General features: G+C 38.7%; 1 protein-coding gene and 1 long non-coding RNA gene across 6 annotated transcripts in view; one reads left to right on the top strand and one right to left on the bottom strand.

The window, feature by feature from the left end:
- Nucleotides 1–16,904: 16,904 nt before the first annotated feature.
- ZFHX3 (zinc finger homeobox 3) overlaps nucleotides 16,905–26,476 on the bottom strand; it is a 250,120-nt gene continuing 240,548 nt past the window's right edge. For 4 of the 5 annotated variants that reach the window (XM_053906608.1, XM_053906606.1, XM_053906607.1 and 1 more), the window contains one exon: nucleotides 16,905–22,843. In XM_053906608.1, coding sequence (XP_053762583.1) covers nucleotides 21,183–22,843 — 1,661 coding nt within the window. In that variant the 3' untranslated portion in view covers nucleotides 16,905–21,182. Of the gene's footprint in view, nucleotides 22,844–25,118; nucleotides 25,256–26,476 lie in introns of all 5 variants that reach the window. The other variant, XR_008423547.1, reaches the window with a different exon arrangement.
- Nucleotides 21,738–24,712, top strand: LOC109270687 (uncharacterized). The gene is made up of 2 exons (XR_002081642.2): nucleotides 21,738–21,839; nucleotides 23,798–24,712. It is a non-coding gene; the product is annotated as an uncharacterized LOC109270687 (long non-coding RNA).

The following is a 26,476-nucleotide window of genomic DNA, read 5'->3' as shown; positions in this document are numbered from 1 at the left end:
AAGGACCACTGCTAGAATTCACAACAGTTTCAGCCAAGAATCTTCAGTGATTCACTTCTTGGCATATAGTAAAGGAGAGCATACGTGGCATTAAAGTGCTACGTCCAAACCCAAAACTGAATAAACTAGGATGCTTTGATCTTGAGTACTTACCTTTATAAGTTTTAGCTATAATGGTTGCATGTAGATAATGAAATGTAGGAAATAATTTGTAAACTCTTGCTAGAGAATCATAATTCCTTGTGTGTTAATATAGCCAGTCTTTATATTTAATGGACCTTTAAATTAAAAAAAAAAAACTATGACATAAATTATTCTTTAAAAAAATGTTAAGTTTCAGAAAATGTTTCATTCCCTTCAGTAAATTTCTTTCATTTATCTTTACCATACTGTATTATAGTATATTTTACCAAAAGACCATTTCAACAAAGTAAAAGAGACTTGAGCAACATGACTATTTTACTTGAACTGTTTGTGAAAATACATAGAAGAGGAAAAGATGTCCTATAATTTCCTCAGTGTACTATAAGGAAGGGCATTTATAATCATTCACTAGAAATGGGATCCCAAATCACAAACATGGAAGGAAGGGAAGAAGGGAAGTGTAGGAAGGGAAAGAGAAGGAGAAAGAAAGAAAAACAAGCTGAGGAGTGTGTACATGTAGCCCTCATTCTAGAAAGGTTGGGAGACAGCTAGCTGAGGGGTAGGCAAGACAATAAAACCTAGGGATGACCTGGTGATCAAAACAAAAGATACACAAATGGGCCTTTAGGAAAGAGGATTACGTGAAGTATTCTCAGTTGAATGAGTTTTAACTATTGCATAGAATTTTCTTTCTTTCATATTCATAGCACTAAAATATTACTGAAATTACCAAAATTTTACTAAATTACTAACCATATTGCTAAATAAGAGCTTCCTTCTGATTATCTCAGTTTTTCCTCCTGTGAGTATTGCCATCTAGAAGAGTTTTTTTTTCCCCTTGAGTGTTTAAAAAGCACCTAGTGACTTATTTACAGCAAACCCAAAAGAGCAGAATATTAAAAAAAAAAACATTTTTTTTAATGTGTACTTTTGAGAGGGACAGAGACAGAATGCAAGTAGGTTAGGGGAAGAGAGAGAGGGAGACATAGAAGCAGAAGCAGGCTCCAGGCTCTGAGCTGTCAGCACAGAGCCCGACATGGGGCTCGAACTCACTAGCTGTGAGATCACGACCTGAGCCGAAGTCGGAAGCTCAACCGACTTAGCCACCCAGGTGCCCCTGAAGCGGAACATTTTTAGAAAAATCTTAGAACTGTTTAAGCTGAGTAAATGTGCTAGCTACCTCATGATTGTGGGCGTTTGCTTTAGTGGATTTGCTTTGCCATTATATTCAAGTGATGTGGGTAGGTTGATGGGAGAGAAGTGCCTTCATCCCCTGACTTTTAAACCTTGTCAAGTCAGCTGTTAGGTTCTCTTGTTCCTCTAGGACCAAAGTGACTTCTTAATCACTAGTGTATAAAACTCTACTATGGTGTTAGTGTACCAAAACACCTATAACCAGGGTTATATTGGTTCCAAACTTACTCCAAAGAGGTAAGCTGTGGCTACAGGAAGCAGCATTTGTATCTAAATCTTTTCTTTACTGGAATAAATCTGAGATAGACCCTCTTTTTTGTCCCACTTTAACATTAGGCTCATGTGGTATAACATATAATTTTTTTTTGTTTATGTTTTAAATAACATTTAAAACCTATCTTGTAAAAGTAAAACACTTGGTATAAAGTGCAAACAGCAAAAAGGGAATACTAAGTCTCTCTTCCACCCTTGGCCCCCAATTCTTCAAAAGCAACCACTGTTATTAATGTCTTGTGAATCCATCAGAGATAACACACACACACACACACACACACACACACACACACACACACACACTCACATGTATGTAGTTATTTACAAATAAAAATATACTAAATATATTTGTTACTTATTTCTATATACAAATGCTAGCATACTATGCAACCTGTTCTACATCTTATATATAAATTTATTTTCTTGTGGAAAACACACATACAGAAAAGGGCTTAAAGCTTAAAAGTGTAGTTTAACTAAATCGTATAAAGGAATAGAAAGAACTCCAGAAGCATCTTCCTTTATCCACATGGCCCTGATCAGCATCTTTAGAGCCGAGGTAACCATTGTCTTAACTTTTATGGAAATTACAGGCTTTTCTTTAATGTTGCACTGTGTAAATATTTATAAATAAGGAAGTTTTCAGTTGGGGGCCTTTATAAAAAAAGTGCTGCTAGGAAGGACATTTTTATATTGCATACAAGTACCTGTTGTTGAATTTCTCTAGGGTATTAAAGTAGGGGTGGAATTGCTGGATGTTAGGGCATATCCCCATTTTTATAATGCCTGAACGTTGTCCCATTTACATTCCCAACATTAATTTATAGGAGTGCTTGATGCTCTAATTCTATGGCAACACTTGGTATCATCAGGTTTTTAGCTAATCTGATGTATATGTAATATTATCACATAGTGCTTTTATTCTGTATTTCCCTAATTACTGATGAGATTTGAGCATCTTTTTACATGTTAATTGGCATTCTGAATTTCTTCTTTTGTGAAGTGTCTGTTCAAGTTTTTTGTTCACTTATCTACTTGTCTGTTGTTTTCTTAATGACAGATAGAAGAGATTTTAGGTCTATAATCCACCTAAAACTGATGCTACGTAGGAATCCAGTTTCATACTTTATCACAACTAGATACTCAGTTTTTCTAATACCTTTTATTGAAAGGACCATTCTTTCCCCCCTGCTCTGAATTGCAGGCTTTGTCATAAATTGATACCCATATACGTGTGCGTCTATTTCTGGGCTCTCTGTTATGTCTCTGTTCTATTTGACAACCTGTGTGTCTATTCACACTGTTTTAATTACTGTAACAAGTCTTAATATCTAGTAGTAGTATCTAGTCTGTAGTATCTAGGCTCAATATCTGGCCTTATAACAAGTCTCAGTATCTAACAGAATGAGATATTCCACCTTCTTTAAGAACACTATGGTTCTTGGTCTTTTCTATTTCCATATGTCTTTGTCTGTTAGGATGCTCTAACCATATACCGACAGGGTAGCTTAAAACAGCAGGGATTTGTTTTTCACATTTCTTTTTTTTTAATGTTTGTTTATTTTTGAGACAGAGCATGAATGGCAGAGGGTGAGGCAGAGAAAGGGCAACAGAGGATCTGAAGCAGGCTGTGCACTGACAGCAGTGAACCTGATGTGGGGCTCAAACTCATGAACCCTGAGATCATGACCTGAGCCAAAGTCGGACACTTAACCGACTAAGCCACCCAGGCCCCCCTATTTCTCACACTTCTTGATGCTAAGTCTGAGATCAGGGTGCCAGCATAGCTGGGTGAGGACCCTCTTCTGGGTTGCAGAGCTCTCACTACATCCTCACATGGTAAAGGAATGAGCTAGCTCTCTGGGACCTTATTTATGAAGACACTAACACCATTCATGAGGGCTCTGCCCTTATGACCTAATCACCTCCCAAAGGCCCTACTTCTTAATACCATTATGTTTCTTACTAGGTTTTCAACATGAATTTGGGGGGCTGGGCACAAACATTTGGATCATAGCAACATAAAAATTTTAGAAATAGCTTGTTGAGTGCTACAGTAAAGCCTATTGAGTTTTTTATTGTTATGATACTGAATCCTATATATCAAATAATAAGGAATTGACAATTAAAAAAAAGAACAAAGCTAGGGGACTTACAGTACCTGATCTCAAGACTTATTATGAAACTACAGTAATCAAGGCAATGTTGTGTTGATTTGGACAGATATAGAAATCACTGGTACAGAACAGTTTAAAAATAGTACCACACATATATGATCAATTGATTTTCAACAAAGATGCCAAGAAAATACAATGGAAAAATGAGTCTTTTCAACAAATGGTACTTGAACAATTGGGTGCCGCTGTACCAAAAAATGAACCCCAATCCGTGCTTCACATACTATACAGAAAACCCTCAAAATGAATCATAGACTTAAATGTAAAACCTAATATAGTAAGACTTCTACAAGAAAAGATAGGAGAAAGTCTTTGTAACCTTAGATCAGCATAGATTTCCTGGCTAAGTCACAGAAAGTACATAGCCCAGAAGAAAAACTGACAAATTTGACTTGAAATTTAAAGATTTTGGTTTTTTGAGAGAGAGAGAGAGAGCACCCACGTGAGTGGTGGAGGGGCAGAGGGAGAGAGAGGATCTTAAGCAGGCTCCATGCCCAGTACAGAGTCCTATCCTAGGATTGTGAGACCATGACCTGAGCTGAAATCAAGAGTTAGATGCTTAACTGAGCTACCCAGGAGACCCTAAAGATTTTGCTATTTAATATAAAATATTAATAAAATGAAAAGATGGATGGCAGATAAGCATATGTATATAATAGTCCAAATTATCAGTCATAAGAGAAACACAAAATCACAATGAGATACTAGTAGACATGTCTTTTCATATTGTCATAATTTACAAAAACTGACACTACCAAGTATAGTGGGTGTTCAAAGCAACTAGAACTTCCATGTATTGCTGGTGAGAATATAAAATGGAATAATCATTTTAGAAAACAGTGTGTTAGTTATCAAATGCCACAAATTATATACATTTAGCAGCTGAAAACAACACACGTGTATTATATCACAGTTTCTATGAGTCAGGATTCTGGGCAGAGCTTTACTGGGTCCTCTGTTCATGGTCTGCACCAAACCTGCAGTCAGTTTGTCAGTCATGCTTAGGTCTCTTCTGAGGCTCAAACAGGGAAGGATCTGTTTTCAAGCTCATGCCATTGTTGACAGGACAATAGCGTTCCTTGTGGGCTGTGAGATTGAGAGCTCAGCTCATTGCTGGCTCTTGGCTGTTCTCACCTTCTTGCTAATGGACCATTCCATATGGCAACTTACTTTATCAGAACCAAGAAGGAAGAGAATACATGGAAAAAGTCTGCTAGCAAGACTGGAAATATACCAAATCAGTGGTCCCTCATCTGGGGATTGGGAGAGGACTGACAACAAAGGAGGGGGAGCTTTTGGAAGGTAATAATTTATAATTCTATATATTGATTTTGGTATTGTATATACAGTATATACATTTGTCAAAACTCATAGGACTGTACACCTAAAAATGATTTTTACTATATGTATGATATACCTCTATAAGTCTGACTCAATAAGTCTTTAGCACTCAAGGATTTTTTTTAAAAGGTAGTAGAGTTTGAGGTTTGGCTAGTAGATAAATTCTGTTTTGCAAATCCTGAAAGTTAAAAACTTAAATGTTTGTCTTTTTTTCTGAATGCTCATTTCTCCACTATGGCAAAAATGTCTCAATTAATAGACAGCTTATTGAACTGATAGAACATTCAACTCATCATTTGCCTTGTAATTTTAAGTATTGAATATAAATGTATAAATGCATAAAAATTTTTTTGAAAAATTAACATGTCTTAACATATAAAACTCAAATGGTAATCAGTGCTTCTACTTATGTCCTGGACAATACAAGATCTTAAAAAGCTTTTAACTCTCTTTACTGTCTTCTAACCTGAATGCTAATGTTGAATATTTTAATTTCATATATTTAGAAAAAGTTCACAATTATTGTTTTATACCTACAATATTTATTTATTTATTTATTTACTTATTTATTGAGATGTATTTGACATATAACACTGTATTAATTTTAGGTATACACCCTAATGATTTGATATGTGATATATTGCAATAGGATTACTACAATAAGTTTAGTTAACATTGATCACCACACAAAGTTAAAATTTTTTTTCTTGCGACGAGAACTTTCAACATTGTCTTAACAACTTTGAAAAACACAATATCGTTAACTACAACTGGAAGTTTGTACCTTTTGACCACCTTCACCCATTTTATCTCACCCTGTGGCAACCACCAGTCTGTTCTCTGTATCTATACATTCAATTTTTTGTTTTTTAGATTCCACATATAAGTGAAATCATACAGTATTTGTCTATTTCACTTAGCATAATTGTCTTCAAGTTTCATCCATGTTGTCACAAATGGGAAGTTTTCCTTCTTTTTTTAATGAATGAATAACTTTACATTGTGACTGTGGGTGTGGGGGAGTTGGTACGTGCACATGTGTGTATATACCCTTACTAAAATATACACTAAGTGATGGACATTTAGGTTGTTTCCATGTCTTGGGTGTTGCAAATAATGCTGCATTAAACGTGGGGGTCCATATATCTCTTCAAGATAGTGGTTTATTTCCTCCAAATAAATACCCAGAAGTAGAATTGCTGGTTTATGGTTGTTCTATTTTTAATTCTTTGAGGAAACCTGATACTGTTTTCCATGGTGACTGAATCAATTTATATTCTCACCAACAGTTTATAAGGGTTCCCTTTTCTCAAGATCCTCTTCAATACTTACTTCTTGTCTTTATGATGATAGCCATTCTAACAGCTATGAGATGACATCCCATTGTGGTTTCCATTTGCATTTCTTTGATGATTACTGATGTTGAACATGTTTTCTTGTACCTGTTGGCCATCTGTGTCTTTGGAAAAAGGTTCAGTTCCTCTGTCCATTTAAATTCAGTTTATATTGTTTTTTTTTTCCCTTGAGTTATATGTGTTCTTCATATATTTTAGATATTAGGCTTTTATCAGATAAGGAATTTGCAAACATTTTTTTCCCCATTCACTAGATTGCCTTTGTATTTTGTTGGTTTCCTTTGCTGTACTGAAACTTTTTAGTTTGATTTAATCCCACTTACTTATTTTTGCTTTTTTGCCTTTACTTTGTCAAAGCTTGTGTCAAATTAAAAAAAAAAAAATCATTGGCAAGTTTGATGTCAAGGAGAAGCTTGCCTCCTATGTTTTCTTCCTAGGAGTCTCATGGTCGTAGGTCTTACCCTCAATCCTTTAATCCATTTTGAGTTCCATTTTTTGTATATGGTGTGAGATAGTGGTCCAGTTTCATTCTTTTGCCTGTAGCTGTCCAGTTTTCCTAACACCATTTATTGAATATAATGTCCTGTTTCCATTGTATATTGTCACCTTCTTTATTATAAATTAGTTGACCCTGATAAGCATGGGTTTATTCCTGGGCTCTCTGTTCTCTTTCATTGATCTATGTGTCTATTTTTCTGCCAATACTATACAATCATAACTACTATATATTTGTAGTATAGTTTGAAATTATTGAGCGTGATACCTCCAGCTCTGTTGTTCTTTCTCAAGATTACTTTGACTACTTGTGGTCTTTTTGATTCCATTCACAGTTTAGGATTGTTCATTCTATTTCTGTGAAAAGCCATTGGAATTTTGATAGAAATTGCATTGAATCTATAGATTGCTTTGGGTAGTATGGATGCTTTGACAGTTTTCTTCCAATATATGAGCATGGCATATTTTTCCATTTATTTGTGTTTTCCTTAATTCTTTCATCGGTGTTTTATAGTTACCAGTGTATAGGTCTTTCACATCCTTGGTTAGATTTATTCCTGGATATTTTATTCTTTTTGATATCATCAAAAATGGGATTTTAAAAATTTCTCTTTCTGATGGTTCATTATTAGGATATAGAAATTAAGCAGTTCTGATTTTATATCCTGCAACTTTACTGAATTGGTTTATTAGTTCTAACAGGTTTTAGGTGGAGTCTTTAGGATATCCTGTGTATAATATGTCATCTGCAATAGTTTTCTTTCTTTCCAATTTGGATGCCTTTTATTTCTTTCTTTCTTTTTTTTTTTTCATAATTGTTCTCACTGGGATTTCCAATCTTATGTTGAATAAAAGTGAGTGGGCATACTTGTCTTGTTACTGATCTTAGAGGAAAATATTTTGGTTTTTCACCATTAAATATAACTGTGAGCTTCTCATATATGGCCCTTACTGTGTTAAGGTACATTTCCCCTATACCCACTTTGTTAAGAGTTTTTATCATGAATGGATGTTAAATTTTGTCAAATGCTTTTTCTTCATCTACCGAGATGACCATATGATTTATTCCCTTTATTTATTTAAAATTTTTTTTTAATGTTTGTTTATTTTTGAGAGGGAGGGAGAGAGAGAGAGAGAGAGAGAGAGAGAGTGAGTGAGTGGAGGAGAGCAAAGAGAGAGGGAGACACAGAATCCAAAGCAGGCTCCAGGCTCTGAGATGTCAGCACAGAACCCGACACAGGGCTCGAACTCGGGAGCCCTGAGATCACGACCTGAGCCGAAGTCAGACACTCAACCGACTGAGCCACCCAGGTGCCCCTCCCTTTATTATTTTTTTTAATGTGGTGTATCATATTGATTGATTTATGGGTGTTGAGCCATCTTTGCATCCCTGAAATAAATTCCACTTGGTCATGGTGTATGATCTTTTTAATGTATTGTTGATTTGGCTTGCTAATATTTTGTTAAGCATTTTGCATCTATGTTCATCAGCAATATTGGCTTGTAATTTTCTTTTCTTGTGGTGTCTTTGTCTGGTTTTGGTATCTGGGTAGTGCTGGCCTTGTAAAATGAGTTTGGAACTATTTCTTCTGGTTTTTTTTGGAAGAATTTAAGGAGGATTGGTATTAATTCTTCTTTGAATGTTTGGTAAACTTTACCACTGAAGCCATCTGGTCCTAGACTTTGGTTTGTTGGGAAGTTTTGGGTTACTAATCCAATATCTTTGTTAGTAATATATCTGTTCAATTTTTCTATTTTCATGATTCAGTGTTAGTAGGTTGTATGTTTAGGAATTTGTCCATTTCTTGTAGATTGTCCAACTTGTTGGTGTATAATTGTTCATAGTAGTCTAATGATCCTTTGTGTTTCTCTGGTATCAGTTGTAACATCTCTTTGATTTCTCATTTTATTTATTTGAGTCTAGCTAAAGGTTTGTCAATTTTGTCTTTTGCAAAAAACAGCTCTTAGTTTCATTGATCTTTTCTATTGCCTTTTAGTCTCTATTTAATTTATTTCCATTCCGATCTTTATTATAATCTTTCTTATACCACCTTTGGTATAGTTAGTTCTTTTTATAATTTGTTGACACATAGAGTTAGATTGTTTACTTGAGATTTTTCTTGTTTCTTCACGTTGGCATATATTGCTAACAACTTCCCTCTTAGAACTGCTTTTGCTGCACTTTGTAAGTTTTTTTTTTATATATCATACTTCAATTTTCATGTATCTCAAGGAAAATTTTGATTTCTCTTTTGATTTCTTCTTTGGCTCTGCCAGGTAATTGTGGCTCCTATCAATCCTGAAAACCAGGTTTAAAGCTTGAGATTCCATGGGCTTCCTAGGGAATTTGAACTTAGACTGTAAATCTGTGAGAGGCTTGTTCTACTTCTGGATTACCCAAACCCTAAGGTTGTAGGCTCTTGTGGTCTTAGTTTATTATGAACAGTGTCTTCTGTTAGAATCCTCTTTTTAGAGACCCTGAGTTTTAATTTCTATACACCCTTTCCCTTAATGATGATTACTTTTTTTAATTTGTTTATATTGAGAGAGAGCGCACACGTGTCCTTGCGCTCGCAAATAGGGGAGGGGCAGAGAGAAGGGAGAAAGAGATTCCCAAGCAGACTCCACACTATCAGCGCAGAGCCTGACGTAGGGCTTGATCTCATGACCATGAGATCATGACCTGAGCTGAAATTGAGAGTCAGAGGCTTAACTGACTGAGCCGCCTAGGCACTCCAATGATTTCTTAATATTATGAAATTCCTAGCCATGATCAAACTTATGATTCTCTCAAATATAATTTTAAAAATAATGTGAATGAGCCTCCAAATGAATCCATATTGCCACTTTGTTTTTAATACAGTTTTTAGGTATCTTTTAAAGCATAGGTATTTTTCTTTCCACCTTCTTCTAAGAGTAATTGCAGATTACTCTTTGAAATTTATTTGATAAAGAATAGTTTAACCTAGAGAGTTTCCCACAGTCTATTTTTTGTTTATTGTATCTCTGTGCTTTAGTTTGGTATGTACTTCTGTTCTTTATATACCTTGTGCATTAGTTTGCTCGGGCTACCATAACAAACACCACGACTGGCAGACTTAAACAGTAAATTTATTTCTTCACAATTCTGGAGGCTAGAAATCCCAGATTAAGATATTGGCAGGATTGGTTTCTTCTAAGGGCCTCTGTCCTTGACTTGCAGATGGCCCTCATCTTCAGTGTCTTTACATGATCGGCCCTCTTTATGTTTTTGTGTCCTAATCTCATTCATTTTTTTAAAGTTTATTTGTTTATTTCAAACAACTACTTAATACCATCCTTCAAGTTGTGGAATGCTACAAAGGGTTTCAACTAGTACTTCTAATTTCCTAGACTGTTTTTTATCACAGTTATTTTTTCTCTTAAAAATCAATCATTTGCCTAATACAGTTTTTAATGCCGTACCACTTGACTTTTTCATTGATTTCTATTCTCTGTTACTATCTGCTGGAAAATATTCCCCCTTACTTTACAGGTTTGGGACTGAAAAAATTTTAAAGTGTTCTATCCTAATTATGTATCATTTGATCTGTACTCATTTAAGATCTCTCTTTCTATAAAAAAAAAAAAGCATAAAGATGAATGTGACTACCCTTTCCTTTATTCATTCTTTAATTTACTCATGCAGACATTAAATATAAATGTCGGATAGAAGGTGATCTAATGATAAAACACGTACATATCAATTGCCTAAAAGACATTATGTGTGCTACTATAAGGGGTCAGAAAAGGGTCTGGGAAGATGTGATGAGATGTCATGGAATAAATGACATTAGTTAAACTTGTAAATGTAGAGGGGAAAGTACAGGGTGTGTTTGGAAAGTGGGCTGGTTTTAGTGGAGCAGGTTATCTGCAAATAAGTACAATGGGGAAGGTACCATGGGAAAAATCTTGAGAGTTTGGAAAGCAAGTAATGAGTTAACAACTTAAGAATTTTACATATTATGGATGTATTATATGCCTAATTTAATTAGGAACAAATTTTTGCCAAAAGGACAAACATACAAAAAAAAAAAAAAAAAAACCACCTATGATTTGAGTTTAGCAAGAATAACTACTTCAGTGCTGGGGCCAAATTTTTATTCTCTGTATAGTGCAATGAGTTCATTTCAGAGTGTGAACCACACTTCCAAATTAATGGATCTCCTTGAGGCATACTTAGGTGTCCTAAAAAATGATCTGAATGAGGCAAGACTGTGAAATGTTTTTTTTTTTTTTTTTAAGACTTAAACTATAAGGGCTGTCACTATTCATAAGGTAATGGGGAAGACCTAAAACAGTGTTTTGCCATCAGAAATACCTCTGCTTTCATGGGCTGGTTTTTCCCTCTACCTGGCATTATGGTATAGCAAAAAGTGGCTAGAAGAATTCATGCATTTATCTGCCCTTCTTCCACCTGTGATTATTGTGGTTAAGCAACAGGATGAATTAGTTACAACCCTTATCCTAAGAGTGAATCAGTACCATGTCATGTTCAGAGAAGTCTGCTGGGGAAATAAGACTCCTATGTTAATTCAGGCCTTTTAGGAAATTTCCTAACTGTAGGTAGCACTATATACCTTTGTATACAGGACTTTACTTGCATATATCTAAAAAAATTTGACTTTTGCTCCGGCTAAGATGGGAGTAACAGAGACCAGACTTTAAAAAGACAAAATGCATGAAAGAATGATTCTTGAGACACTGAACATTCCACAGTAAAGGACAGTGATTACTGAGAGATGAGAAACAAACAAGATGAGCCCTATGATTATTCCATCTCACTGTCTTGAGAGAGTTTCTAGGTCACAATACAGGGTTTGGAACCTAGGTGGAACCCAGCAGACTCTGTGACGTAAGGAGATAAAGCTGTGCCTGGGGAAACCAAGGCAGCCATAATTTATAGGACACAATACCAGAAAAGAGAGACCTCTGGGGTCTCCCCACAAATGTTTTTACAGGGTCCCCCACAAGTGTTCGGAAAAGTGCTGACCAGAGCATACATGTTAGGAAACTACCTGTGGCTGGGAAAGAAGTAGCCCAAAGGATAAGAGGGAGTGGCACCTGATGCTCACATAGATGGGTTAAAGTTCATGGGACATTTAAGTAGAGTTCTCAGAAGGGTTATTTTCAGTAGTAAATAGGGTTCTTGTCATGCCTCACCAAATTTAAAAACAAGACCCAAAGGAATCAAACTATTTCCAAGTAACTGAAGTGCAAAGTCCAGAACAAACTGGAAAATTATAGCTATACCGAAATATCTACCCAAAAAGCCAATTCGTAATGACTCAGATACAGTCAAAGAGACATGCAAAGAGGTGGGAAAACAACTCATACTAAGGAGAAAAATCACTCAATTGAACCGATCCAGAACTTACATAGATGTTAAGATTAGAAGAGGATGACAGTAAGGCATTTATTACAACTGTACATTTTATGTTCAACAGTTAGGTAGAGACATGGAAGATATTTTTAAAAAGACTCAAATTTCTAGAGATGAAAACTAACATATGGGATGAAAAAACACACTGGATGAGATTAATGGCATATAAGAAGAAAGGATTAGTGGACTTGAAGACGTTAACATTGGAAACTATGGAAAATGAAGCACACAGAGAAAAGAGTAACCCCCTGCCCTTTCCCCAATCCCCTCCCCGCATGAAACCAGAACATCAGTAAGCTACAGGTTAACTTCAAATGGCCTAACACGTATATAATTGGAGTTCCTGCAGGGGGCAGGGGGTGGGAGGGCAGGAAGAAAGAAAAATATATTTGAAGAAATAATGGCTGGAGAATTTCCATTTTTGACCAAAAGTAATACCCGAGATTCAAGAAGCTCAACAAACCCCAAGCATAAGAAACACAAATAAAACTTCACTTTGGCACATCCTAACCAAAACATGATGTGACAAAACTGGTGATAAGGAACAAAATCTTAAAAGGATCTATAGGGGAAAAATGTTTTAAAAAATGATGACAGCAGATTTCTTGTTAGAAGCAATTGAGATGAGGCAACAATGGAACATCTTTACAGTTTTGAAAAAACCAATCAGCTGAATACAACTCATATTTTGAAAACTATTCACTGTTAAAACCATATGACAAATCAAAAGTGGGTACCCTATGATGAAATCTTACCTATATGCAATATGCCAGAATACATTCATAAGTCATTATCCTCAGAGAAGAGGAAAAATCACCCACCAGTCATCCTCCATAGCTTTTACTAGCCCTCTCATACCAATATCAGTACTCTCATTTCCAGTACTATCACTGTTTTTTAACTAAAATTGGAGACATTTCACAGAGCTATAGCCATCTAAAGCCTGTATCACTGATGAGTTTTTGTATGCAGAGGCTATCATGGAAACACTCTACTCAGATCTATTCTCTGTGCTAATTTTTTTATTCATTTGTTCCTATGCCTACTCCAGATGTTTATTTTGTAGGTTACTAGAATAATAGTATTTTTAAGACTCTTCCTGTGTTTTGGAGTGGGAAGATCCTCTTGTTACATTCCTTTGTGTGTATTCTTTCAGTTTTGTTTCACAGACAGTTCATTGACTTGGTCTTATTTTAGATGCTACAGCTCCTAACCTGCATGTCTGAACCACCTCAAAACAGGCAGTAGCAGTTGGCAAAACATCACAACCTATTTCATTTTCTCTTTTCTGTAACCCCATTTAAGCTGTTCCCCTGTCAAGACATGGTAAAGTAGGACTATGTCTACTTTTGCAAATTAAAGCCATCCTTTCTTCTGACCAAATTAGTCACTAGAAGTTGGGCATTGAGACACTGAAATGAAACCGTGTGTACGGCATTCCTGTATAGATCTGAGCAAAATCTCCCTGAAGGGCCTCTGGATCCTCTGAGATATGTATGGACAGGGAAGCATCAGATATAAACATATGGCAAAGGCTTGATGGATCTGATTTATACAATAGCATCCCCTAAATCCTCTGTGAATTAAAGCAAGAGTTAGAAAGCTGCAGTCCCAAGGGACCTACGGCAATAGACACATGGAGAGTTAAAACTGACAAAAATAGCAGCAACAGATATTTAGCACTAAGTATGTACCAGTGTTCAAAACATTTTTGCATAATCTTTGCAACAATCCTGTGAAGTCGGTACCATTATCCTTATTTTACAGTGGGAGTAACACAATCGTGTTCACAGTGGTCAAGCCAGAATGAACCCCATCAGTCTGACTCCCTGAGCCCATACTCCCAGCCACTCTTCCTTGGGGTCTCTCAAGAAATGGTGTGGGGGTAAGAAGGAGCACTGGACAAAGGCTAAACACATGATTAGTGCCTTCTCTCCTCACTCATTACCTCCCTTTGAACACTTGGGATGTCACCCACTTTGCCTACCTTATAGATAATTTTAATGAACAAGCAAGAAGTAATTTTACAAAAGTATTAAGTGCCATACAAATATTAGCTGTTACGGAGGGGGTGTAAAAGAGAGCAACATACAAGGGGGCTTAAGAAAGAGCAGTGCATGGGGAATAGGAAGGCAAGATCAAGTGTCAGAAGTTTTTGGTCTTACATAGGCAGAGAATATTTACTGGTGTCTTCCTCACTTGGTACTCTTGGTTGCTTCTTTGCATTCAGTTCTCAGCCCAAAGGATCTTGGCCCAAGAGTAAAACTGTTCAGCTGTAAGTTCTCGTTCCCATGTTAAGGGATTCATATAAATTGGATTACATAGCCTTTGTTCCACATAGGATAAGAAATGAAGCAGTCATAAAGATCAAGAACAAATTTGTTTTTGCACCTGTAATTTAAAAACTTAAGAAGATATACTGTGAGGAATCTAAACTAATTGGCTAAGACATCTTAAAAACATGTGCCTTTAATTTTAAAAAGGATGAAAGAAAGAGAAAGGGAGGGAAGAAGGAAGGAAAAGAAGGAAAGAAAATACCCACTTTTTCTGTGAAGTAAAAAGTAATGGAAAGCTGCCTCTACTTTAATGGCCCTGAGAGTACTAATTTCTTTGCAAGTTTTGCCAGAGCCTTGGCTGGTCCACCCCCAGCAGTAACGTACAGAGACTGAGTGAGCACATGTGTCCTGCTGTAATTAAGGCTGCAGAGCAGAGCAGCAGGTGCAAACTTCTCATCCTTCAACTTGACTCTTAAACTGCTTGTGCTCTTGTAACTTAAAGTCTAAACTTGTTAAAAGTGAGATTTGGAAGGTCATTAGTCTATAACAGGAGCTAGGCACTACAGACATTGCTTTAAAGCAAAATTGGAAACAGCTACCTAACACCTATCAGCCGTTTTAAGATGTTGCCGTTTCACATTTTCCAGGGGGGAAAAACTATTAATTCTAAGGAGATTAATATCCACATGAGCATGGCATTGAAGCCAGACTGGAAGCCTTCTTTTCCCTTAAGAAAAAGCTTTTCTAGTAACAGAGTCCCTTGCCCAACCCTCTTTCAATGTAATTCAGGTGCTTAGAGATTTTCTTATACAAAGGGCTCAACCATCACTAAGGTTTAGTCTTATTTTCTTGTTAAAAATTTATCTGTAGAAGAATTTGAATTGTAGTCACCTTCCTCTAAAGAGTTGAGGCAGCAAAACCTCTGTGTAAAATAGTTCCATTTAAAATGTTTCAATGTGATCCTGCCAGATCCTAAAATAATGATAGCTTAGAAAGGCAGACGTGGCTTTGGGTCTGAATGATTTTTATCATACTTTACCTTTTCATGGGGTCAAAATAAAGATCAGTGACATAAACGTGTACCAAGAAAACATACCAACATACAAGCAGTGTGCTCCTGCAGGAACACCCAAAAGAAAGGGACAATGCCTGGGGAAAGCTCAGGATTTTATTAGGTATAGTGACACGACTTGTTTGGCATAGAGGTTCTAGCATTGGCAGGGGAACCAACTTTCCCTTTCTGAGCACCAGCAAGGCCTGTGCCAATTGTAGAATTCTTTGCAATTTTTAGCTACTAGGGTCTCTGCCTCTTCTTGAATGCCTGTTCCAGGAACTAAAAAGACTTGGTTGACAATGGCTGTCAGAGCCAATAGAAGAGGATTTCATAGCTTACCTCCTAGAGTGGAAGAGACCCCTGTTGGCCAAGGTCAGATGCTGCAGACCTTGCAAGGACACAGCTAGTCGGCAGTGCTGTCCAAGCCCAGCTGCTAGAATTTTGTAAATTATTTATCAGCTATGGCTATAAATTAGAGATGAATAGAAGGCCTTTGGGCCTGATCTTGGATATACTCCTTATTAATGGATTTCAGACATTTTGTGCTATGAGAGTTTTTTATAAGAGGACTGAGTATTCTCTTGTATATAGGAGTGACCCCATGCTATTACTGTTTTGCAGACTGTTCTTACCTCAAATTCTGCTCTAAAAAGGGTTTAGCAAAATCCTTTACTAGGAAAGGTAAATGTAGTGAATTCAACTTAATTCACCTTACCTTTTATATCCTTCTGTCATAAACACTGGATCCACTTCCCATTTCAGAAAGGTTGAACTTACCTCTCTTTTGGCCATCAGCAAGCTTAACTTGCCAAGTGTCTATAACTCTCATATAAACATTTATATATACATATATATACATATATATATATATATATATATATATATATATATATATGTATATATATAAAATCACACACACAGTTAGGGTTCTCAAGGGTCAGATAATTATCCAAGCTGTCAGGCTTACCTTCTCAGTGAAATAAGTTACTCAGCATCATGGCCAAAACTTGCTGCACTTTCATGAGCACCAGGAGATGGGAAATACAAGGACACTTAAAAATACCAAGGAGCTTGTGTACCTTGGAATAAGTACATGCAACCTCAAGATACTGTTCATCTGTACACTCTCTGCCAGTCATCAGTCTCTTTATCACTCATGCACGCACACAAAATCTGATGACATAAGACAAGAACTTTTGCTCATATTTTTTTTAATGTATCACAATGAGCAGGAAACATACTTGATGAAATATTTTCAAAGGAGTATATTCAATTACCATCTACAATCAACTTAACTATGACAACAAAGTTTTTGTGACAAATTTTTTTTTCAGTTTGAAAGTTCCATGTGGTTCTGTTTGTTAGTCTCCATGTATTTTGGTACAGTTCGAGATCAGCATTGTTACAGTAACAAAAAAGCTAACAAGACTACATTATAGAAAAACACCAAGAACATCATTTTTGGTTTCACTTGCTCTATTTTTTTTTTGTTTTTTTGTTTTTTGTTTTTTGTACATTGCAAAGGCTGTTCATATACCTCTTCACCTCAGGGTCACGTTCATTTATGCTTTCTTTCCTACCCAAACTTGCCCCCATCCCTCCCCCCCCCCCCCCAGAAAGTAAACAAACAAAAAAAACTAGTCAAAGCTTTGTTTCACAGTGGGCAGTATCTCAGCGCCAACAAACAACCAACTCAATTTATGCTTCTATTTAAAATGTTTTAATTTATTTAAAAAAAATATATGTCCATGAATATCAAGTGCACTGGCTTGGGTCACTGCCTCTCTCTCCTGCAACTTCCTGCCATGCCTGATAAACTCAGGTTTAAACACATGCCGTCTGTTTTACTTTATTTTCAATCATGTAAAACTTTGGCCACATTCATTTCTTTAAATAGCTTTTAATTAAAAAAAAAACTTCCTAGATTTATTAAACTTTTCTGTGTGTGTGTGTGTGTATTTCCTTCTTAAGTTTCTTTTTGGAAGGATGGAGGAAAGATGGTTGAAATAAGTTCCATTTGGTGGGTTCACATGGTGCTATGGCTGAATGGTGTGTAGTGCCAACCCACACTTTGGAATATTTGGAAAAAAAGAACAACCAAAGTATGAAGTGTCAATAGAGGTGAAGAACTAATTTAAAAAGTGAGTTGAGATATCCTATTCAGCTACCTACTATGCAACAGACAGGAGTTAAACTCTCCTAGTGAGACCAATCTAAACAGTTGAGCATTGTAGTGAATTCATGCTTTGTAAATGGTACCGGTCACAGCCAAAGTGGATGTCAACCCACAAACATCTAACTAGCTCATACTTGACCTCTAATTGTCACCATCACTGACTGCTTTGCTACTTCTGAGTTAATGTGGAGAATTGTTTTTTAAATGAACATGTATGTGGATGGTAGAGTTGTAGAGGAAAGCATTGAGTGTGCAACCCACTCCAGGATGAAACAATCACATAACCCCTCTGAGAAACACTGGTGGGTGGAAGCATGCTTAGCCAATCTACGCAACCACTCGCTGTTACCAAATACACCCACAGGTCAAGGCATGGCATAACAAAACACTGACAGTCACTCTGCCTCACAGAGGGAGGATGGCATAGTAGCTCAAAAAACAAAACAAAAAACAAAAAACATTGTGGAGGGGGGTAGCAAAATTTCAAGGAAATGAACTTAAAGTTGAGGGAGGAGGAAAAGGGATAGAAATTGCACTATTACCAAGCAATATCATTTTTGAAAACAAAGTTTTCAGAAAAAACCTAGCAGAATTTGACAGGTAAAGCTAGTGTTAAATTGTTAATTGGTATCACATAGAGAACCCAAAACAAAAACAATTTTTTTATCTATATGATACAGACACAGAGTAACATACAACAGTTAAATGGCAAAAAATATATATATATTTCATAGAGTTACAAACAAGATAAAATAATGGAAAACAAAAAACTGTACAACTTTAAAATTTAAAAATGTTCATCTCAAACACAGGGAGAAATACAAGAATTCTTGTTAAAAGAAAACAGTTTGTTAAAACAGCAAATGTTTTTGTGTACTTGTTTTTGACACCTTATGCTACAACTGGATACTGGTATGAATAGTTAGATGGTACTCTTTAGTATTTCTACTTAAAAAATTAAAAAAAAAAAAAGGAATTTGCACTGTGCATCAGCCTAGTTAGAAATATGTACAACAGTTCAGGATCTACTCTTTCATTAAATCAAAAACAAATTCATAAAAATAAAATAGTCCCGGCTAAAAAAGATAAAGAGAAAAAAGAAAAAAAGAAATCCATTTTCAGATCTTGGAATGCTCCAGTCTTTTGCAAAGTCGTTGAGTGGCTTCAGCACTGGGGAAAGAAGCCCGAAAGGTGACCAATGGAACCTGCATTCACAGTCTTCAAAGTTCCCTTTTGAAACATAAGGAAGAGAATGAAGGGGAAAAGGATTTCACACTTTTGGGGTAAGGGGAGATTGTTTCTGTTGATGTTTGGCTATGAAAGTGAAACAGCAAAGCATCTATTTGTCTCCAAAAATCTACGTTTTAGCAGCACAAAGTTTTCCTTTCAAAGTTCAGACCGTTGTTTTAAGATGAGAAAAGGTGTATGTTACGTTGTATTATGTGTTACAGGAATACATATATTAACATAAATACAAGTGCCTCGCATACGGTTCCTTTTTTGCTCTTTGTACATTGCTATCTGCTTCTTTGTTGGCTGCACTCTGGATCACTCGCCGCTCAGACTGCCTAACACAAGGACAAAACTTTGAAGTAAAAAAATGTGTCTTTTGGTATATGGAATTGTCATTAACAGCTGCCTCTCTGCTTGCAGAAGAAGCACATAACAACCTGGGAATCTTTTGTTTTTACTCTTTCTTTTATTAAACTAAGTCTTGTTTGTTTAAATCAGAAACAAATTCTCAAGTAACAAGAACCCTTTCCCTTTTTTCTGCATCAGCAGTGAAAGGGTGTGTCTTTGGATTTTATTTAAAGCATGAAATTTCTTTTTCTGAGAGGAAAGAAAACAAAAACAAAACCCCTAACCAAAAACTTTTTTAGAAAGAAAAGCATACAGCCCAATTACACAAACCGAAACAAATGCTTTAGTTTAAGAATATGTGAAGCATCTACCAAACAAGGAGGAAAAGAAGGGATAAAAGGGAAAGCTAAAGAGGAAGGATAAATAATAAATGGCACAAGGCTTACAGACATAGGTAACTAGAATTATATGCCTTTAAAAAGTTTCAACTCCCCAACCAAAAATAATCTGTGAGGATCCTAATGACCCCTAGAACCTTTTGAAATTCTTTAGTTTTATAAAATAATTCTGTAGCTCCCTCGAAGAAATGAAGGCAGCTACCTTAAGTGGGAGATTATAGGGTGGGAGGAGGAAGGAGAAAGTGGAATTAAGGGACAAAGGGGAGAAAAGCTTAGGCGAATCAACGGATTGCAATCTATCTGCTAGGAATGAACAAGACAACATCAAATGAGGAGCTGTCAGCTGGACCATACAAAAAGCTAAATGTACACAAAAGGTTTTTTTTTTTTTTTCCTTTTAAATCTACCATACTGCTTCAGTTCATTTCCAATGCAACAATCTACTCAACACCAAAAATGGTCATATCTATCATAAATACAGAAAGTCAGTTTTTAAAACTTATTTTTTTAAGCTACAAGTCCTCAACACTCTGTGTGTGGGTTTTTTTTTTTTTCTGAAAGTGGGAGTGCTTAACTTTTCCCCTTGAAATTGGCTTCAGCAGAAAAGCTATCCTTTAAATCCCCAGAAAGCTAAAGCAGTTCACATTGTTTTTCTCGAATACTTTCTGCCCGTTTTTAAATTAACAAAAAAATCTTTTCTGGAACAAAAGAAAAACTGAAAAAATAATATATTATAAAACAATGATTCTGAAAACAGAACAAAGTGTGAGCGATTGACCTGAGAATAAAAAGACATTACATTTCTTTTTTTCTTTTAGCAAGCCATTGGTATCTGAATGCTAAGATAGCAAGAAATTTAAAACTGTAACAAGGTGGACTGCTTTCCCATACAGTGCATGCCGGGCTCCTCTGTGCTATCAACATGGGGCGTTTATTGAAAAGAGGGCAAATATACAAGGGGTTTAAGCTCCAAAGACATTAGGGAGGCCCTGCGGACTTCTGTTTCCCAGACCAATAGTACCTTCAAAAGGACACAATGTAACAGGGTTAAGGTGGTTTTTTTTGTTTTTGTTTTTTTGTTGTTTTTTGTTTTTTTTTTTTTTAATATTGAAAGAAAAAAGAAAAGAATGTAAAATCACCGGCATAGATAGGTATATGGGAAAACAACCCACGCTTTTTCTTTTTTTTCCTTTTTTTTTTTTTTTTTTTTTTTTTTTTTGGTTAGAAGCTTTGGAATTGCAGTTAGTCTATTTTTGAAATTGGTTTGTTATTAATCTTTTTTATTTAAATTCATTTGTTATTGTTCATCTTCAAAGCTTACAATCTGAAGGTGTCCGTTCCTACACTGGTCAGACCACTGTCCTTGGGGCAGCTGGGGTCTTTGGGACCCTCCACCGGGCTCGCCGGTCCGTCGGACTTTTGGCTGAGATCCGTGTCAGACTCCTCCGAATAGTCGTCTGTTGGCATCGAGGGCTGAACCCCTGAGGTGCTGCATGAACTTGAGGTAACCGTTGAAGATGAGGAGAGAGGAGGAAAAGAAGGGGGCTTCGCGGCCGAAGCCCGGGAGACCACTTGCGGCCAAGACTTCCTGGAGGCGTGGGGGGAAGCGGAGGACGAGGAGGGGGCGGCGGCCGACGGGGGAGGGGGGCTGTCGTTTGAGTGAGCGGCAGACTGCGAGGTAGATGCGGTGCTAGGATCGGGGAAGCAGGCAGAGTGAGGTAATAAACTAGGGTGCTCTTTGGCGTTTCTTGCTGCTCTCGTGATTGTTCTGTGTTTGTGCAAGGCCGACTCGAGATGTTGACTCAGAGCTTCCTCCCCACAGAGCGCGCTCTCGCACGCCAGGCAGTGGTACGAGCCGCCGCCGCCACCGCCGCCACCGCTGCCGCCGCCACTGCCGCCGCCGCCCGTGGGGACGTGAAGCACCATCTCTTGCAGGTTCACCACAGACTGGCCGAAGAAGCAGAGGGACTTCAGGTGACTCCTTGCCGCCTCCTCGTCACCGAAGCCCGCCTGGCACTTGCGGCAGACCAACTTGTACTGCACCTTTGGAACAATGAAGGGGTCATAGAGGGAGTCCGCACTTTTGCTTTCTGCTTCTGGCTCTTCAGGGGGTTTCGGCAGGAGGGGGGACACCTCACGGGGTGCGTTTTTCTGCTCTTCTGGTTTGGGGGATTCTTTGGCAGGGTCTTTGTCTGGGGAAGCAGCCCCCTGGGGGACTGGGGTTTGGCTTGCTTTGGGCTGCTGCTGCACTTTTTGCTGCTGCTGCTGCAGTTGCCGCTGCTGCTGCTGCTGGATCGCCTCCTGCAGACTCTGCTGGTATTGCTGGTACTGCTGCAGTAGGGAGCCCGGGGACAGCCCCATCAGGGCCTGCGACAGTGCAGGGCTGTAGGGGAACAGGCCTTCCATGCCATACATAGGCTGCAGGTACCCGCTCTGCAGGGCGCCGGGGATCTGGGGGGCATAGTAAGGAGAGAAGCCTGGTACAAAGTAAGGAAGGAACTGGCTCGTGAGCAACGCTGTGGGGTCCGAAGTCAAGGCTGCCTGCAGGGCCTGCAGCTGCGCAGGGTCCACTGCATACTCCATGGCGGGCAGCGGGGCTGAGATCGTGGCTGTGGCCGCTGTGGGGGCCTCTCCTTTCTCCTTCTTGGGGACAGGGAGGGGCTCCCCTTTCCCTTTGTGTGCCTTTTCCTTCTCCTTGACCTTCTCACTGTCTTTGTCCTTGCGCTGCTGTTGCTGCTGTTGGGGTGGGAGCTGTGGTGCAGCTGGTGGCTGGGCTGCGGGCGGCGGCGGCTGCACCTGTAGCTGCTGCTGGGGTTGGGGGGGTTGCTGAGGGGCCATCGCCATGGTGGCTTGTGCTGGGGTCGGGGAGCTCAGCGATGCTGAGGACGGTTTATTTGGTAATCCAGATGTGGGGAGGCCAGGGGAAGGAACTGTTGTGCTGGGCAGACCCATCAAGTTCGGTTTAGGAGACGTTAAAGCTGAAACAAACAGAACCACATGTCAGTCTGGGGTGGTGAGGCTGAAGCTCAAGATGTCTTATCTGTGTCACTGGCACAAAGTCTGAGATCTCAAGGTTTAAATCCTAAAGATCCTCTCAGAACCACCATTTTCAATAGAGGTGTCTCACCTTGTATTCTGATCAGTACCTGACCCTGAGTCAGCTCCCCGATTTTCCCTTTCAGCTAAACAACTTCTAACACCTTCCTACCACAAGTGCCACACCCACTAATTCATATTTTCTTTGGTGAGTTCCCCAAACCAGCTGGTTCCAGCTGGGACCCATTTGAACCAAAGGCCTTCATGAAAGCTCCACAGAAATAATATAGCTAAGTGACCACACCAGAAGTTGTACAGGAGAGAGGAAAAGAAGAGAGCAAAAGCAAGAAACCTGGCCCAAGCCCAAAGCCCATGTGAACAAACACATGTTCCTCTCTGACCTCCATTGCTGTAGCAGAATGGGCATGTTAAGAGGGCAAAGAGAAGAGCTATGGGAAGAACTAAAAACAATCCATTTAGGGAAAACGGTCCCATTACCTTGGTTCAGCTACTCTGCTTTAACAAATCTTTTGAAAAATGTAACCATCTATGAATAGGATTCTGGAATTTGCTGGAAAAATGGAGCATGCTGTCTTCCTACTCATTTGAATGACATGTACAAAGGCTGCAGTTGCTTGAGAAACCAGCCACAGGGAGAGGAGAAAAGCAGTATCAGAAATGGTAGGGCCCAAAATGTTGATCCCACCGCTTCCTAAGACATGGCAACCTAGCCCTGCTTGTGAGTAGGAAAGGTCTTTGACCATGTCACCAGGCCCACATGGGTTACAGCCCCATCCACAGTCACATTCTACCTGTGAAGCCTTTACCCAACCCAGAGCCGAATATCCTCCCTCACCCATAGTTCTCTCCTGGTTTGAGTCTGTCTTTTGTTCCAGGGTGACGGAAGACAACACTGCTACTGGTACATCAAGGTGGTGGTAGAAGAGGACAGCATTGTGAGGAAGGGAGACCAGGTGTGCTGAATGAGGAGATGCTGAGAAGAATTCACAGGCAGTGGACCTCAGATCATTACATTCAGCACACTTCAGAAACTAGACGGTATTCATCCCTTTGCTTCAGAGCGTACCAAACGTAAAATTAAACCCATAGCTCCTCACTATTTCTTCTGGACCAACTTCTGCCAGAAAGCTAGGATTGGGTGTTCTATAGCACAACACGGGCCTTGTAAGAAAAAAACACACGGAAGTGCACACCTGGGTGAAGACGATGTTGACTTCACAGTGGGGCAGCATGTAAAAACTCTCAAATTTCAGACGAAGAGGACAAGGTTGCCTCAAGCTGTCAATCCCAGAAAAAGATCCATTAATGTTTGGAAAGCCAAGGAAGATGCTTCCCTCAGCTTTGTGGAATAGCATTAATCTATTCTTTCAGAACAGCAGAAAGGGACGACTGAAATTAAGTCATCCAGTTTCCTCAATGCACAGAAGGGACTGAAACAGTGTGACTCAGAAAAACCCCATAAAGGTTCACTGGTTAAACTGGCACAAACAAGATGGAGAGCAAATGGATTATGAAGTCGACAACTTAGGACGCAGCTCTTTCTGTCTACTTACAGGCAACAGGCCTGCTCCAAGTTTTAGGTTGGAGTCAGAGCCAAAAGATCAGCAAGGCAATGCAAAAACAGCTAGAGATTTCCTATCTCTATGGCATCAGGCTTTCAGAAGAAGGATCCAGGTTAGAAGGCCTAATGTAACTAATGTATCTTGAATAGAAGAGAAAGAATTTTAAGGATCATTTACGGAATGCTTGCTATATTTACCAAGCTCTGCTAAATATATTCTCAGAATAATTCTGTGGCCTCATTTTTTGCTCATCTGTAAGATTAGAACCAAGTAAGGCCCTTCATCCTCCTGGTACTTGTCACCCAACTCTGGAGTCAAATTGATGCAGTATGGATTACGTTTGACACAGAGCTGCTGTGTGGCCTTACGCTAATTAACTGTGCAGAACCTCAGCCTTCTACAATAGATTGTTGTAGGGACTAAATGAAAGGTCATTTGGAAACAGCTTACCATTGGGCCTGACATATAAATACAAGTTTGTTCCCCCATTCCAGATCCAGTGCTCCTGGGAGCTGTGGTACTGTTAGGTGGTGGTAACTGGGACATACCTGGCTGCCTCTAATAATTAACAGCATATTTTTCTATCTTGAATCCACTCTTAGTGGTCATAACCTGAGCAGCACTAAACATATACCTGTTGACTGACTGGCTCATATTGAGTGTTGTGGAAGGAGCACATAGCACTGGGAGCCTGGAGGCCTGGGTGGGAGCTCTGGCTCCTACCCTAGCTTGCTGAATGGTCTTGACCTCTCTGGCCCTCAGTTTTCTCATCTGTAAAACAAGGGGAATAGATCAGACATTCTGATTCTAATGCTTTTCACATTATTACGAAACGTTGGGCCATCCCAAGTTCTTCTGCCAAGGTCCTAGGCTGCAAGGGTAATTCAGTGCCTAGACACCTCCCATAGCTTGATTCTTGGTTTATGTCTAGTTGGCTTTAGCATAACTCTGCGACATTACTTGCTAACAAACATAAGCAATGAGTTACACATCTTAATGCTTTCACTTTTTCAACCCCTGGGAACAGGGACACGTTTTGAAGGCAAGGAGGCACTCTGAAGGGCTCTCCTTTGGTAAAGGTCCACTGGTCAATGTAGGCCATGGGGGAAACTTGCTGACTTGTGCCTAAGTTTCACAGGATCCTGGAGGTCCAATTTAGGAAAGAGAGCTGGCTCCAGAGAAGACAGGTGAGGACAAAGGAGGGGGAACAAGAGAGGGGTGCAAACTATCAAACTCCCTATTAAGAAGAAAAATAAGAGTACCAAGTATATGTGTGAATTAGGGGACTATGGGGAGCAAAGAGAGATGGGCAAAAGGAAATGAAGGGGTGACTGAAGACCCCTAAAAATGACCATTAATGTTTTTTTGTCTCTCTGGAAGATTCAGAACCATACTACCCAATACAGGATTCCTGGCCAGTGCATTCGAGTACAAAGGGAGTCTCATTAGGAACTGATAGAGCCACTGTCGTTCTGGCTAGATAAGAAGACCAGGAGTAAGGATCCATATATAAGAGCTTCTTCCCGATAGCAGTTCTGCCAGAACAGCTCTCTAAAAATGGGCAGGAACCACAGGTAAGGATAAGGACTTGATTTAAATTTTCTTGAACCAGTTTCCAAAGGGCACAATTCAGAATTAGCTAGGATACTCAAATGTCTTCTATTTTCAACAAATATCTACATGGCAGTGGCATTTTCACAAAGACTGACTGGAAGGGTTTAGGATGAAAACCTCTTTCTTGAAAATACCTCAGGATTTAGTATGCCAGGACCCTCAAGTTCTTCACTATAGCACACACCCTGGTGGTGCTACTCAACACAGGAAATAAGAATGATTTCAGAGAAGACCGTTCCTACTGGGGGGGGGGGGGTTCCCCATCCCTGAGATTGGGACATCATAGAACCATGTACACCACAGCACTAGGGAGACTCAATGAAGGGGACCAGAAGTTTTGTTGCTGTTAGAGAAGTAGAAAGGGAAGCTTTTTCCTAT

This window comes from Panthera pardus, unplaced genomic scaffold (genome assembly GCF_024362965.1).
Source record: "Panthera pardus isolate Hobbes unplaced genomic scaffold, ASM2436296v1 HiC_scaffold_19, whole genome shotgun sequence".
In the NCBI taxonomy this organism is placed as follows: Eukaryota; Metazoa; Chordata; class Mammalia; order Carnivora; family Felidae; genus Panthera; species Panthera pardus.
Note: the sequence above shows the minus strand (reverse complement) of the source record. Positions and strands in the feature narration are given on the sequence as shown.